At 42.6% G+C, this 13,685-nt stretch overlaps 1 protein-coding gene across 1 annotated transcript in view; it reads left to right on the top strand.

Moving 5' to 3' along the window:
* The window catches only part of GRM3 (glutamate metabotropic receptor 3), a 231,749-nt gene that overhangs the window by 159,367 nt on the left and 58,697 nt on the right, over positions 1-13,685 (top strand). The window contains exon 2 of the mRNA XM_067468900.1: positions 5,074-5,685. Within this exon, the coding sequence (XP_067325001.1) occupies positions 5,188-5,685 (498 nt within the window). The 5' untranslated portion in view covers positions 5,074-5,187. The remainder of the gene's footprint in view (positions 1-5,073; positions 5,686-13,685) is intronic.

Genomic DNA, 13,685 nt, shown 5'->3' with positions numbered 1-13,685 from the left:
TTAAGACGCTTGGAAATGGATTCCTCATCACTATCTGAACTGCGTGCTACTCGCTTTACACCACGGTAATCCTCCATCTCCATCTCCACATGAGTAAACCCCTGAAACTCTTCCTCATCACTAGATTCTAGGAACATGTCCCTAATGCGCTTCAGCTGCTGCTGAGCATCTTCCTCTTCCAAGCCTCGTTTCCTCCTACTAGCACTAGTAGATACAGAAGGCACACGCTGAGTTACAACATGCACATCCTGTTTTAAAGACAACTATTTACAGGTCCAATGCGCGACAGAACACTGGTGCCCTCCAGAAGTTCTTGAAGTACAACTCCAGTTATCATAGTCAGTAACCATACTGCCTACGAACTATGGAATTTTTAGGCTAAGTACATCTATAGGGCACCAGCGTATACAACATTGCCTTAATCCTGGAGGCTGTTTACTTGCAGCATGGATAAATAATCAAACGGATACATTGGCTCAGCAAAATAGATAGCCTGTAGTGATGAGTAAAGATTGTTGTTTGCAGCTGAGATATCATTTACCATTTATGAAGGCATGGTTCAGAATGCTTAGATCAACTGTAGTTGAAGCTGTTTATCAGCATTTCTATCTTTTAAGTAGCTGAGTTCATTCCAGGGGGTTCTGCCAATTTGAAACTTGCAGCTTTCTTCCCAATGCCTCCCCATTGCGTGGGCACAGGGCATGGGCGCTGAGGAGAGAGCTACAGAGGCAAACAACCTTGTTTCTCCTCCTTTTGGTGTTAAATTTTAATTTTCTCTCCTTTAAATTTCTTAGCACTCTCTTTTAAATAATGCTAAGTGTTTCTAAATTATACATAGGCCTGCAAGCTTTGTCATTATAAATTCTGCTTTAAGGAGAAAAGGTAAGTACAAGCATAAATTATTGAAGCGCTCTATATAAATATTACCATACTTGATTTACTGTAAGGGCTACAACTCTAAATGTACAATTTAAAGAAACAGGATCAAGGACAAAACTGGGAAACCAAAACATGACCTGATATGATGAGCATATCAACCTGAAGATCTTTTCCATATAAATATTTATGTTTGCTCCTAGTCACAATGTGGTCAAGGAATACAGTAGTGCTGTATGAATTTTGTTGGGTTAGTTGTTAGGATGGCTATTTGACTGAGATGATGAAAAGAGAATTGGAAGCAGAGAAAATTAACAGAGACGATTCCTATCTGGACCAGCCTCAGTGTTTAGCTACTTGTAGTAGCTTGTTTACAATAGATAGCCAGGCAAACTCCAGATAAGACCACAGCTTCGAAAACAACTATCTACATCAGTGTTTCTCAACCTGGGGGTCGGGACCCCCATGGGGGTCGTGAGGGGGTGTCAAAGGGGTTGCCAAAGACCATCAGAAAACATAGTATTTTCTGTTGGTCATGGGGGTTCTGTGTGGAAAGTTTGGTCCAATTCTATCGGTGGGGTTCAGAATGCTATTTTATTGTGGGTGAACTATAAATCCCAACAATTACAAATGGCAAGGTCTATTTTCTCCAAACTCTACCAGTGTTCACATTTGGGCATATTGAGTATTTGTGCCAAGTTTGATCCAGATCCATCATTGCTTGAGTCCACAGTGTTCTCTGGATGTAGGTGAACTACAACTCCAAAAAACTCAAGGTCAGTGTCCACCAAACCTTCCCAGTATTTTCTCTTGTTCATGGGAATTCTGTGGGCCATGTTTGATTCAATTCCATCATTGGTGGAGTTCAGAAGGCTCTTTGATTTTAGGTGAACTATAAATCCCAGCAACCCCAGCATTACCAAATGACAAAATCAATCACCCCCAATCTCACCAGTATTCAAATTTGGGAGTATTGGGTATTTGTGCCAAATTTGGTCCAGTGACTGAAAATACATCCTGCATATCAGATATTTAGATTACCATTCATAACAGTAGCAAAATTACAGTTGTGAAGTAACAACGAAAATAATATTATGGTTGGGGGTCACCACAACATGAGGACCTGGACTAAGGGGTCACGGCATTAGGAAGGTTGAGAACCACTGATCTACATTGATTGAAGAATGTGGGGAAATTACAAATGAGTGCCCTTACATTGATTTGTTCCATTTCATTGGCAATTGCTGGCAAAACGGATGCCTCATGGTGACCCACTCACCCGCCTTCCTTCTCCCATCACATGAGGACATCAAGATAAGACATGTTTCGGCCCAGTCTATCTATCTGAACACAACTCTTCCTACGAACCCCCCAGGAACCTAAGATCATCTGGGGAGGCCCTACTCTCGATCCCGCCTGCTTTGCAGGCACGTCTGGCAGGGACGAGAGACAGGGCCTTCTCTGTGGTGGCCCCTCGGCTGTGGAACTCCCTCCCTAGAAAGATTAGATTAGCCCCCTTCCTTCTGACTTTCCAAAAAAGACATTATTAGTTTTGTTGGCAGAAATGAAGGCGGTCAGCTCTTTGCGCGGCAGTACGCCGTGCTCCTTCCAAATATGGTTGCTGCCTCTTCAAGGGTCTCTCGCATCGGTGAGTGAGTCCCCCTCGGGGAGCCCCCTCACCCCCGCCAGGAGTTGCCCTCCTTGAGATTCGCTGCCAGATCAACCTGACCTGTCGATTTGGGGAGATTTGTCATCCTATTAATAATCTTATTAATATTAATACTATTAATAATATTATAGATGTCGAAGGTCTCTTCTTCACATTTTTTTTTCATTAACACCAAAAAAATCCAAATGATGTAAGCTAGTCAAAGAACGCTAACTTTTTAAGAAGAGTCCTTTAGCTCCTTGTTTCAGAGGCACCAGGATTAGCTTAATTTGGATCAGATGGAAAGAGAGATCAGAAGCTTGACTCCAGCACACCTTGGCTGGTAAAATCCAGCATGGATGGATATATGAGTTGGAATTAGAACAGGAATGGACAAATGCTCAGAGAGGTTGGAGGTATTTTTTCCTCCCTATGTCTGCTCATTACAGCATACCCAGGGGTAGCCCTAGGTAATTTTCAACGGTAAGCAAACAGTATTTTGCCCCTCCCCCCCCCCCCAACCAATCACTGATATATATTTTCTGTTTGTCGTGGAAGTTCTGTGTGCCATATTTAGTTCAATTCCATCATTGGTGGAGTTCAGAATGCTATTTGCTTGTAGGTGAACTATACATCCCAGTAACTACAACTCACATATGTCAAGGTCTATTTCCCCCCAAGAGCGCCTCAAGAGCGCCCCTGGGCAAAATCAACTCTACTGCAAATGCTTACTTTCCGTAATGGGTTGAGCCACCCCTGAGCATACCCAAAGTGATGTGATGGTTTAGACAACATTTTTGGAATTTTATTTTGCAGAGCTTTGAGCGGCCTTTGGTATAGGGAGCAGAATTGCTGCATTTTTAGAGGGGTGTGTGGGTGATTTGGGCTTTAAAAGGGGGGCTATTGGGATTTTTTGGAGTATCCTTGGGGCTCCCAATGACCACATGTGGGGCATGCAAGGCACACTTTGTCCAGCTCTGAATGACTAGAGGATGAAAAATACCTTGTGGGATTAGAACAAGGTGCCTAATGCTTCCATGGCCTCAGAGGCCTCTGGATGCAGAAGTATGTGAAACTACACGGCACCGATTTAAAAGGAATTACATTGACTGTGTTTCCATTGCTTGGGAATGACATTTAAAGGTCTGAAATGCCTGAGACCTCAATATGTGATGTAGTATCTCCAAGGGCAGCTCAACCCATTATGCAAAGTAAACATTTGCAGTATAGTTGATTTTGCCCAGGGGCGCTCTTGAGGTGCTCTTGGGGGAAAATAGACCTTGACATATGTGAGTTGTAGTTACTGGGATGTATAGTTCTCCTACAATCAAAGAGCATTCTGAACTCCACCAAGGATGGAATTGAACCAAATATGGCACACAGAACTCCCACGACGAACAGAAAATATATATCAGTGATTGGTTTCAGGGGGGGGGGGGGGGCAAAATACTGTTTGTTTACCATTGAAAATTACCTAGGGCCGCCTCTGAGTATCTCTACACATATATATTTACCAATGGATTCTTCTATAAGGGCTCTCCTCTTTGTTTCATTGAGCATTATGTGCATCTGAGAGCTGGTCACTACTAAGGCACAACAATTGTGGAATGCACCCTGACCCCAATGGAGGTCCAATTAGCACCAGGGCTGGCTTCATTCTGGAACCAAGCGACAAGACAACTTTTATCAAATGTTTTGAGATTCTAGTTGTTTTTTTCCAAATCTGCAGCATTAATATTTTAAAATTTATTAAATAGTTTAATATGTTGTGAAACTCTTAAATGTTTTTAATGTTTTAAATCTTTACATTGTTTTAAATTGATTTCATATGAACATCAATCTGATATCTGGTGATGAAGGTGAGCTATAAATATAATAAAACTAGCCATCCCATGCCACGCGTTGCTGTGGCCCACATGGGGGTTCTGTGTGGGAGGTTTGGCCCAATTCTCTCGTTGGTGGGGTTCAGAATGCTCTGTGATTGTAGGTGAACTATAAATCCCAGCAACTACAACTCCCAAATGTCAAGATTGTATTTTCCCCAAACTCCATCAGTGTTCACATTTGGGCATATTGAATCTTTCTGTAGAATTTAGTCCAAACCCATCATTGCTTGAGTGCACAGTGATCTCTGGATGTAGGTGAACTACAACTCCAAAACCAAAGGACACTGCCCACCAAACTCTTCCAGTATTTTCTGTTGTTCATGGGAGAACTGTGTGCCAAGTTTGGTTCAATTCCATAGTTGGTGGGCTTCAGAATGCTCTTTGATTGTAGGTGAACTATAAATCCCAGCAACTACAACTCCCAAATGAAAAAATCCATTTTTTAAGTGAAGGACATACATTGGGTTGTTAGGTGTCTCGTGTCCAAATTTGGTGTCAACTCCCCCAGTGGTTTGTGAGTTCTGTTAATCCCACAAACGAACATTACATTTTGATTTATATAGATGTATTTAAGTCTGGATCTACCTCCAACTCAGTTCGTTTGGAATGAGCGGAAAGCAACCCTATGTCTTATTTCAGGCTTTTATATTTTTCTTTTTTTAGGTACTCAGCTGAAAGATCTGATCAACTTGCTCCTCCTACGTGGATGGATTGGGATATCTGACTGTGAGATGATAGGCTGGAAGGAATGCAGGCCTCAAGCAGATATTCCTACAAATGTTTCTTGAAACTTCAAGGAGAGGACCAGTGAAGATGTTTGCAAAGCTCCAGGTGCTTGTGCTGGCTTTGTTGTCCAAAGGAGTCTTCCCTACTCTGGGTGACCACAACTTTATAAGGAAAGAAGTTAGATTTGAAGGAGACCTGGTTTTAGGGGGTTTGTTTCCAATTAAGGAAAAAGGAAGTGGTGCAGATGAATGTGGCAGGATCAATGAAGATCGAGGCATCCAGCGCCTGGAGGCAATGCTGTTTGCAATTGATGAGATCAACAAAGACAGCCACTTGCTCCCAGGAATTAAACTTGGAGTGCATATTTTGGATAGTTGCTCACGGGACACGTATGCATTAGAGCAGTCACTGGAGTTTGTCAAGGCTTCGTTGACTAAAGTGGATGAAGCAGAATACATGTGTCCTGATGGGTCATACGCAATTCAAGAAAACATCCCGTTGCTCATTGCAGGTGTTATTGGAGGTTCTTACAGCAGTGTCTCTATACAGGTAAGAAATTTTACTTCTTAAAAACAAAACCCGAATGTATTCTCCCCTATGAACCATCAAGATTATTTAGATCGTCTGGAGAGGCCCTGCTCTCGATCCCATTGTCCTCGCAAGCATGTCTGGTGGGGACGAGGGACAGGGCCTTCTCGGTGGTGGCCCTTCGACTCTGGAACTCTCTCCCACAGGAGATCAGAACCGCCCCTTCTATCCTGACATTCAGGAAGCAGGTGAAGACGTGGTTATGGAGACAGGCATTCGATGAGTGAGCCAACACCCGGAGATATGGATGGAGGATGATGAACATCCATATATGTGATATATATGATGAGATATGGATGGAGAACTCTACGTGGGGTTGCCTTTGAAGACTGCTCGGAAACTTCAACTAGTTCAGCGAGAGGCAGCCAGATTGCTCACCGGAGCGGCATACAGGGAGCATACCACCCCCCTATTGTGTCAGCTCCACTGGCTGCCGATCCAATTCCGAGCACAATTCAAAGTGCTGGTTTTGACCTACAAAACCCTATACGGCTCTGGCCCAGTGTATTTGTCCGAACGGATCTCCCTTTACGTCCCACCCCGGAGTTTAAGATCAGCCGGGGGGGGCCTGCTCTCGACCCCGCCAGTGTCACAAGTGAGGTTGGCAGGGACGAGGAGCAGGGCCTTCTCGGTGGCGGCCCCCTGCCTGTGGAACTCGCTTCCCGGGGAAATCAGAACAGTGACCTCACTCCTCTCCTTTAGGAGAAAACTCAAAACATGGATGTGGGACCAAGCGTTTGGTCAAACGAGCAAGTAAAGAATTGACACTATCTAGGAAAGGTATAATAGAATGGGATCTGGAACCCGGAAAGACGAATGCTGAACACGTGAATTGTTCTATATGTTGTGATATATATTGTGTTATTGATTGTTAATTGCATTGTGGTTTTATCTATGATAACTGTTTTAATTGTTTTCATTATGATTGTCATTTTGTATAACTGTAATTGTATGGGTGCGGAATGGTGCCTCGTTGTGTAAGCCGCCCTGAGTCCCCCCTTGGGTGTGAGAAGGGCGGGGTATAAGTGCCGGTAATAAAATAAATAAATAAATAAATAAACACACTAACTTTTGTGGCCATTATGGAAGCTACCAACAGGTACTTTAAGTCTACAGCAGCCCAGACTATTGGAGGAAATGGATGGTCCTTTAAAGTCCTCTTCACACAGGGGTTTTTCAGCTCTTTTTTTTTCCAGTTTTGGCCGAACCAGGCCGGGGCCTGCCGAACATCATCAAACAATGCTCAGCAGGCCCCATCCACATTCATCCCAAAGTGGAGAGGAAGCGTTGCAAGTTTCTTCCACCCTTTCTCCCATCTGATGAGGACAAGGTGCCAAAGTGCCTTGTTCCATCCCCACCATATGATGGGGAAACACGGGAGGGCACGGAGGGCACCACAAGCCACCCTACAAACCTTCTACTGCAACTTCCAGTAAAATGGCTTGGCCCCATTACCCACCTTCGATGGTGCTGCCCTATCTCCATCGACCTCTGTTAAGAGCTTAGGTATCATCCTGGATTTACAGCTGACAATGGAAGCTCAGGTCGCTGCTGCCAGCAAACGGGCCTTTTTCCATCTACGACAAGCGAGGCAACTGGCACCCTACCTATCTAACGAGGCTCTGGCAACTGTCATCCATGCCACTTTCACGTCTAGGCTGGACTATTGCAACGCCCTGTATGTGGCCCTTCCGATGTCTATGACCCGAAAGCTTCGTATTGTTCAGAATGCGGCACCCAGGTTACTCACAGGAACACCCATGAAATGCCATATAACACCAGTGCTGCAACATTTACATTGGCTTCCAACTGAGTACCGTGGCCTGTATAAGATGCTGGTTCTGACCTTTAAAACTCTTTACGGCCAGGGTCCATCGTACCTTAGGGACCGCCTCTCCTTCTCCCATCATTGGAGGTCGCAACGACCAGCCCAACGTGACTTACTCCATATTCCAGGTCCTAGAGAAGTGCACTTGGAAAGTACCAGACGCGGGGCTTTTTCTATTTCTGCCCCTGCCTTGTGGAATTCCTTGCCGCCCTACATGAGAGCCATGCGTGACTTAGGGCCTTTTACTCTCGCACTTAAGACCTGCCTTTTTACTAGAGGATTCGATCTCTGTTAATTTTTAATTTTTGTATGTATGTATTTTATCTTTTATAATTTAGCTGTAAATCGCCTAGAGCATTCTCGGATGGAGGGCGATTAATAAGTTATTAGATGATGATGATGATGATGATGATGATGATGATGATGATGATGTGAAGAGGTCCTAAGTGCTGCTGAAATGTTGTTCTCATGAGCCTTGGTCCATAGTCCAGTGGTGAAAGGCAATGGAAATGGGAGCTCTGCAACTTCTGGAAGTCTTTAACTTTCTTGTTCCTTTGATGGTCAAAACCATGACTTTTTTAACATATCCAAAAAAAACTGATCAATAAATAGGACTAGGGTCATTAGTACAATTATCTGGAAGAAACTCCCATTAAACCAAGTGAACCTGGAAAAGTTATTACAGGAGTAGTAGTAGTACCTAAGAGTTTGGTAGGTACCATTTATTTATTTATTTCCTATATTTATATACCGCCCCTCTCAGCACGCAGGCGACTCAGGACAGTTAACAGAGGCAACAATTTAAAGCCAACAGCATACAACATTAACATATAATATAATACCTTAACAAGATCAATTAAAAACATAAATCATAAATATCTCTTAGTTAATTTATTTGTCGTGTCAGGGCAACCAGTCAATTGTATTACATTTCTAACAGAACAAAACAAACAAACAGACAAAATATAAAATTTGTGAGTTTGGCAGTTGATAACTTAGTTAATAACTATATCGCTATCCAGATGAATGGTAGCTTCCAAGTAGTTTCTCACAGAGCACAATTCAAGAATCTAATCTAACAATCAGCAAGACATTATCCACTGGGAGCTATAAGACTATGAATACTCTAAGTAAAATGTGATTGCAACTAGTACATAAATAAGTGTCAAGGAAAAATACGAGACACGGTTTGCCTCAATTAATTATATTAATCACAATTTAGCAAAAACATCATAGATTTTAGAGGTATTTATGATGCCTGATGTTTCCTTGTACGGAGTCTTCTAGAAGATCATTAAAATAAAAATTAAGTAATATCTTTTATAGAGAAAATAGTACTTAAAATTGGAAGTTTTAATCGCAAGCTATTAATGCCCTTGATTGTCTACATCAGGGGTCTTCAAACTAATGCCTGAGGGCCAGAAACGGCCCTCCAAGGTCATTTACCCAGCCCTCACTCAGGATCTACCTAAGTCTGAAACTACTTGAAAGCAAGCAGCAACAACAACAGCAATCTTATCTCATTAGCCAAAAGCAGGCCCACACTTCCCATTGAAATACTAATAAGTTTATATTAGTTAAAATTATTCTTCATTTTAATTATTGTATTGTTTTAAAGTGTGGTGGTTTCTTTGTTTTTTTTGTTTTTGTTTTTGGGGTTTTTTTGCAATACAAATATGATATCATCATCATATTTAATTACTTATTAATCGCCCTCCATCCGAGAATGCTCTAGGCGATTTACAGCTAAATTGTAAAGGAAAAAATAAAATTGTAAAGGAATGTTTAGCTCTTCTCTCTCTCCAACTGTCATTTTGGCCTAGCAACCTTTTCAAATCCTGGGCCTACACTAATCTGCATATGACCAATCGGCTTCCATATGCAAATAAATCCTATCTCTGCTGTTGCTACCCTGTCTGTGCCTTTTCTTCCCTATCTGCCATATGTAAACATAGAGCTATACACCAAAAATTTAACATAGAGTAGCAATTTCACTACAGCAATGTATGGTCAGTGGCTGAGTGAAAGACGGTGTAAGTGAGTATCCTAAAAAAGCATCCTAGAATCACAGAGTTGGAAGAGAGCTCATGGGCCATCCAGTCCAACCCCCTACCAAGAAGTAGGAAAATTGCATTCAAAGCACCTCCAACAGATAGCCATCCAGCCTCTGTTTAAAAGCCTCCAAAGAAAGAGCCTCCACCACACTCTGGGGCAGGGAGTTCCACTACTGAGTTCCTAAATTCCATAATGGAATAAACAGGGCTTTGTTGTTGTTTATTTGTTCAGTCGTTTCTGACTCTTCGTGACCTCATGGAACAGCCCATGCCAGAGCTCCCTTTCGGCCGTCACCACCCCCAGCTCCTTCAAGGTCAAGCCAGTCACTTCAAGGATGCCATCCATCCATCTTTCCCTTGGTCGGCCCCTCTTCCTTTCTCCTTCCATTTTCCCCAGCATCATTGTCTTCTCTAAGCTCTCCTGTCTTCTCATGATGTGGCCAAAGTACTTCATCTTTTCCTCTAATATCCTTCCCGCCAATGAGCAGTCGGGCTTTATTTCTTGAAGTATGTACTGGTTGGATCTCCTGGCGGTCCAAGGCACTCTCAGAACTTTCCTCCAACACCACAGTTCAAAAGCATTTATCTTCCTTCGCTCAGCCTTCCCTAAGGTCTAACTCTCAGGGTTAGTCCAAATTATTTTGCTAATCAGGACAACTGTCTCCACATACACACAAGCTGAGGTTTCACAGTAACCAAAGATACCCACATTACTTTGGCTTCTGAGGAAGAAACTGGGCTGGACTTGACTGGAAATGGTATTGCCATGGAAAGGTAACATTTATTCAACAACCATGTTAAATCCGAATGACAGTGTTTAAAAGGTGATATACACAAGATAATGATCTGTTTCAGTCTTTTGAAAGAAAGTGCATGAGTTTTCACTCTTCCGCTTTGCTAATGAAATTGTAAGGATCTTTAAGGTATTGCCTTCCTAGGGAGTTGTAATAGCAGATAATGAATATTTACTTAGATTTTTACAGTGTAATTTCCAAGATGGCTGGCAGGTGATAACTCTGAATAGGCACTATTTCATTTTTCATCGCAATTTTTATCTTAATCATTTCTCTTGAGGGCACAAATGTCGTTAGAGATTCTGTTTTAAGGTAACACAATAAAATCTTCATATAATACCCTGCTGATGAAATTAAAGGACCGAATGCTCCCAAATTCCCACTGTATGAATTTAAATATCTATGCACTCAGGCTAGATAAATGGAGCGACTTCTCAATCTACCAGTTTTCTCATCTTCAGAAATATAATGTAATCATCTTCATTTTTCATCAACTCAGGCCTGGCTCAAACATGTTGAAATCATGAAATAATTTTCTTGTAAGCATGCCCTATCACAGATAAACATTCATAATACTTCCGACACACTTCTTTCATTTTTTTATTTTTTAATACAATCTTTATTGAAAATTTTCTTTTAAAATACAAAAATAATAGAGATAGTACTAATAATAATAATAATAATAATAATAATAATAATAATAATAATCCTTTATTTATACCCCACTACCATCTCCCGCAGGACTTGGTGTGGCTTACAAGAGGCCGAGCCCCAAAATATAACCACAACAATACAGTACAACAATAAATAACTCATAGCAAAGCAAAAACAGTAACAAAATAACACGATGCAATTTAAAAACCTGGCAGTGCCAAATGTAAAGATTTTTTTTAAAAAAAAATGCTGGGCATGACCAGGTGAAAAGGGTGGATATTTGGGGGGTAAGTGGGTGTGCAGACACTTCTAACTCTCTCGTAAAGTGCATTTGGGACATATTGCTTGGGATTCCTTAATCTGGGAAGGTACACTGGAACATCCATGTTTTCAAGCTCCTTCTGAAGACAGCCAATGTTGGGGCATGCCTAATGTCCTTGGGGAGGGAGTTCCAGAGTCGTGGGGCCACCACCGAGAAGGCCCTGTCCCTCGTCCCCACCAATCGTGCTTGCGATGCAGGTGGGATCGTGAGCAGGGCCTCTCCAGATGAACGAAGAGATCGTGTGGGTTCATATACGGAAATGCGGTCACGCAGGTAGGTGGGTCCCAAATCGTTTAGGGCTTTGTAGGTAAGCACCTGCACCTTGAATTGGGCCCGGAAAATGAACGGCAGCCAATGAAGCTCCTTAAACAGGAGGGTTGACCTCTCCCTGTAAGAAGCATCCGTTAACAGCCTGACCGCCGCCCGTTGAACCAACTGAAATTTCCAGGCCGTTTCAAGGGCAGCCCCACATAAAATGCATTACAGTAGTCCAATCTGGAGGTGACTAAGGCATGGACCACCCTGGCCAGATCCGCCTTCATGAGGTACGGTCGCAGTTGGCGCATGACTCTCAATTGTGCAAAGGCCCTCCCGGCCACCACTGACTCCTGAGCTTCAAGTGAAAGTGATGAGTCCAGGAGAACACCCAAACTGCGGACCTGTGATTTCAGAGGGAGTGTAACCCCGTCCAGCAAAGGTTGCCACCCTATACCCCGGTCTGGTTTGCGATCGACCAGGAGGACCTCTGTCTTGTCAGGATTAATCTTCAGCTTGTTCCCCCTCATCCAGCCCACATAAAAAACAAAAAAAAAAACAAAAACAGAACTAACAGATAAAAAACAAGAAAAAACAAAAACAGAAAACAAGAAAACAAAAACAAAAACAAACAGACAAAACAAAACAAAGAAGGGAAAAAGTGGGGGGGAAACAGCAGATAGGTAGTTAAAACCAGGAGAAGGATATTATATATCTCCTTTGTTGAGTTCCTGAGTATCTTCCGTGTGGTTTTTCCTCTTCTTTCTTTTCTCTTGACTTTTCTTCCATCTTATTTTCTCTTCCTTTTATATTATTGTATTTCCATTCTTCTGTTTCAGATAGTTTGTCACTTTTGTCACACTTCTTTCATTTTTAATTACAGTGATCAGAATCCTATATCTACAAAATTAACTAAGGACTTCATCCCATGATCTTCAGACTCTATTTCCAGGCATTTAGGAAACTGGAGGCACCTGAAGCCATCAGATGACATAAGGGCACTTCTGGTGAGACTCTTGGGTGCTCCATTTCCCAAACACATGGAAACAAAGTTCTTAGACCTCGTTCAGGACTCCAAACAGCAAAATGAAGGGTAAAGCAGAGAGAAGATGGGGAAAGGTGTAGTAAGCATGTGAGAGCATTCCTGAAGATGGGGAAAGATGGGAGGAATCATAGAATCATAGAATCAAACAGTTGGAAGAAACCTCATGGGCCATCCAGTCCAACCCCCTGCCAAGAAGCAGGAATATTGCATTCAAATCACCCCTGACATATGGCCATCCAGCCTCTATTTAAAAGCTTCCAAAGAAGGAGCCTCCACCACACTCTGGGGCAGAGAGTTCCACTGTTGAATGGCTCTCACAGTCAGGAAGTTCTTCCTCGTGTTCAGATGGAATCTCTTCTCTTGTAGTTTGAAGCCATTGTTCCGCATCCTAGTCTCCAAGGAAGCAGAAAACAAGCTTGCTCCCTCCTCCCTGTGGCTTCCTCTCACATATTTATACATGGCTATCATATCTCCTCTCAGCTTTCTCTTCTTCAGGCTAAACATGCCCAGCTCCTTAAGCCACTCCTCATAGGGGTTGTTCTCCAGACCCTTGATATTTTAGTCACCCTCCTTTGGACACATTCCAGCTTGTCAATATCTCTCTTCAATTGTGGTGCCCAGAATTGGACACAATATTCCAGATGTGGTCTAACCAAAGCGGAATAGAGGGGTATCCTTACTTCCCTAGATCTAGACACTATGCTCCTATTGATGCAGGCCAAAATCCCATTGGCTTTTTTTGCCGCCACATCACATTGTTGGCTCATGTTTAACTTGTTGTCCACGAGGACTCCAAGATCTTTTTCACACGTACTGTTCTCGAGCCAGGAAATTGTGTAAAATGGATTCTCCTGCTTTCCCCTGCCCGTCTAATGAGGTCCAAAGTATATTTAACTAAGCTTAGTACAAAGTCAACCTTGCTGGTGATGTAGAAGAGACTTGTGACTCCAGGCTATACTTTTACAACATGGATTATGGCAAAGCCGCACCCAGTCCTCCAAAGCTTGAT

This window comes from Anolis sagrei, chromosome 5, assembly GCF_037176765.1.
Source record: "Anolis sagrei isolate rAnoSag1 chromosome 5, rAnoSag1.mat, whole genome shotgun sequence".
NCBI lineage: Eukaryota > Metazoa > Chordata > Lepidosauria > Squamata > Dactyloidae > Anolis > Anolis sagrei.
The sequence above is the reverse complement of the archived record's forward strand: the minus strand, read 5'-3'. Positions and strand labels throughout refer to the sequence as shown.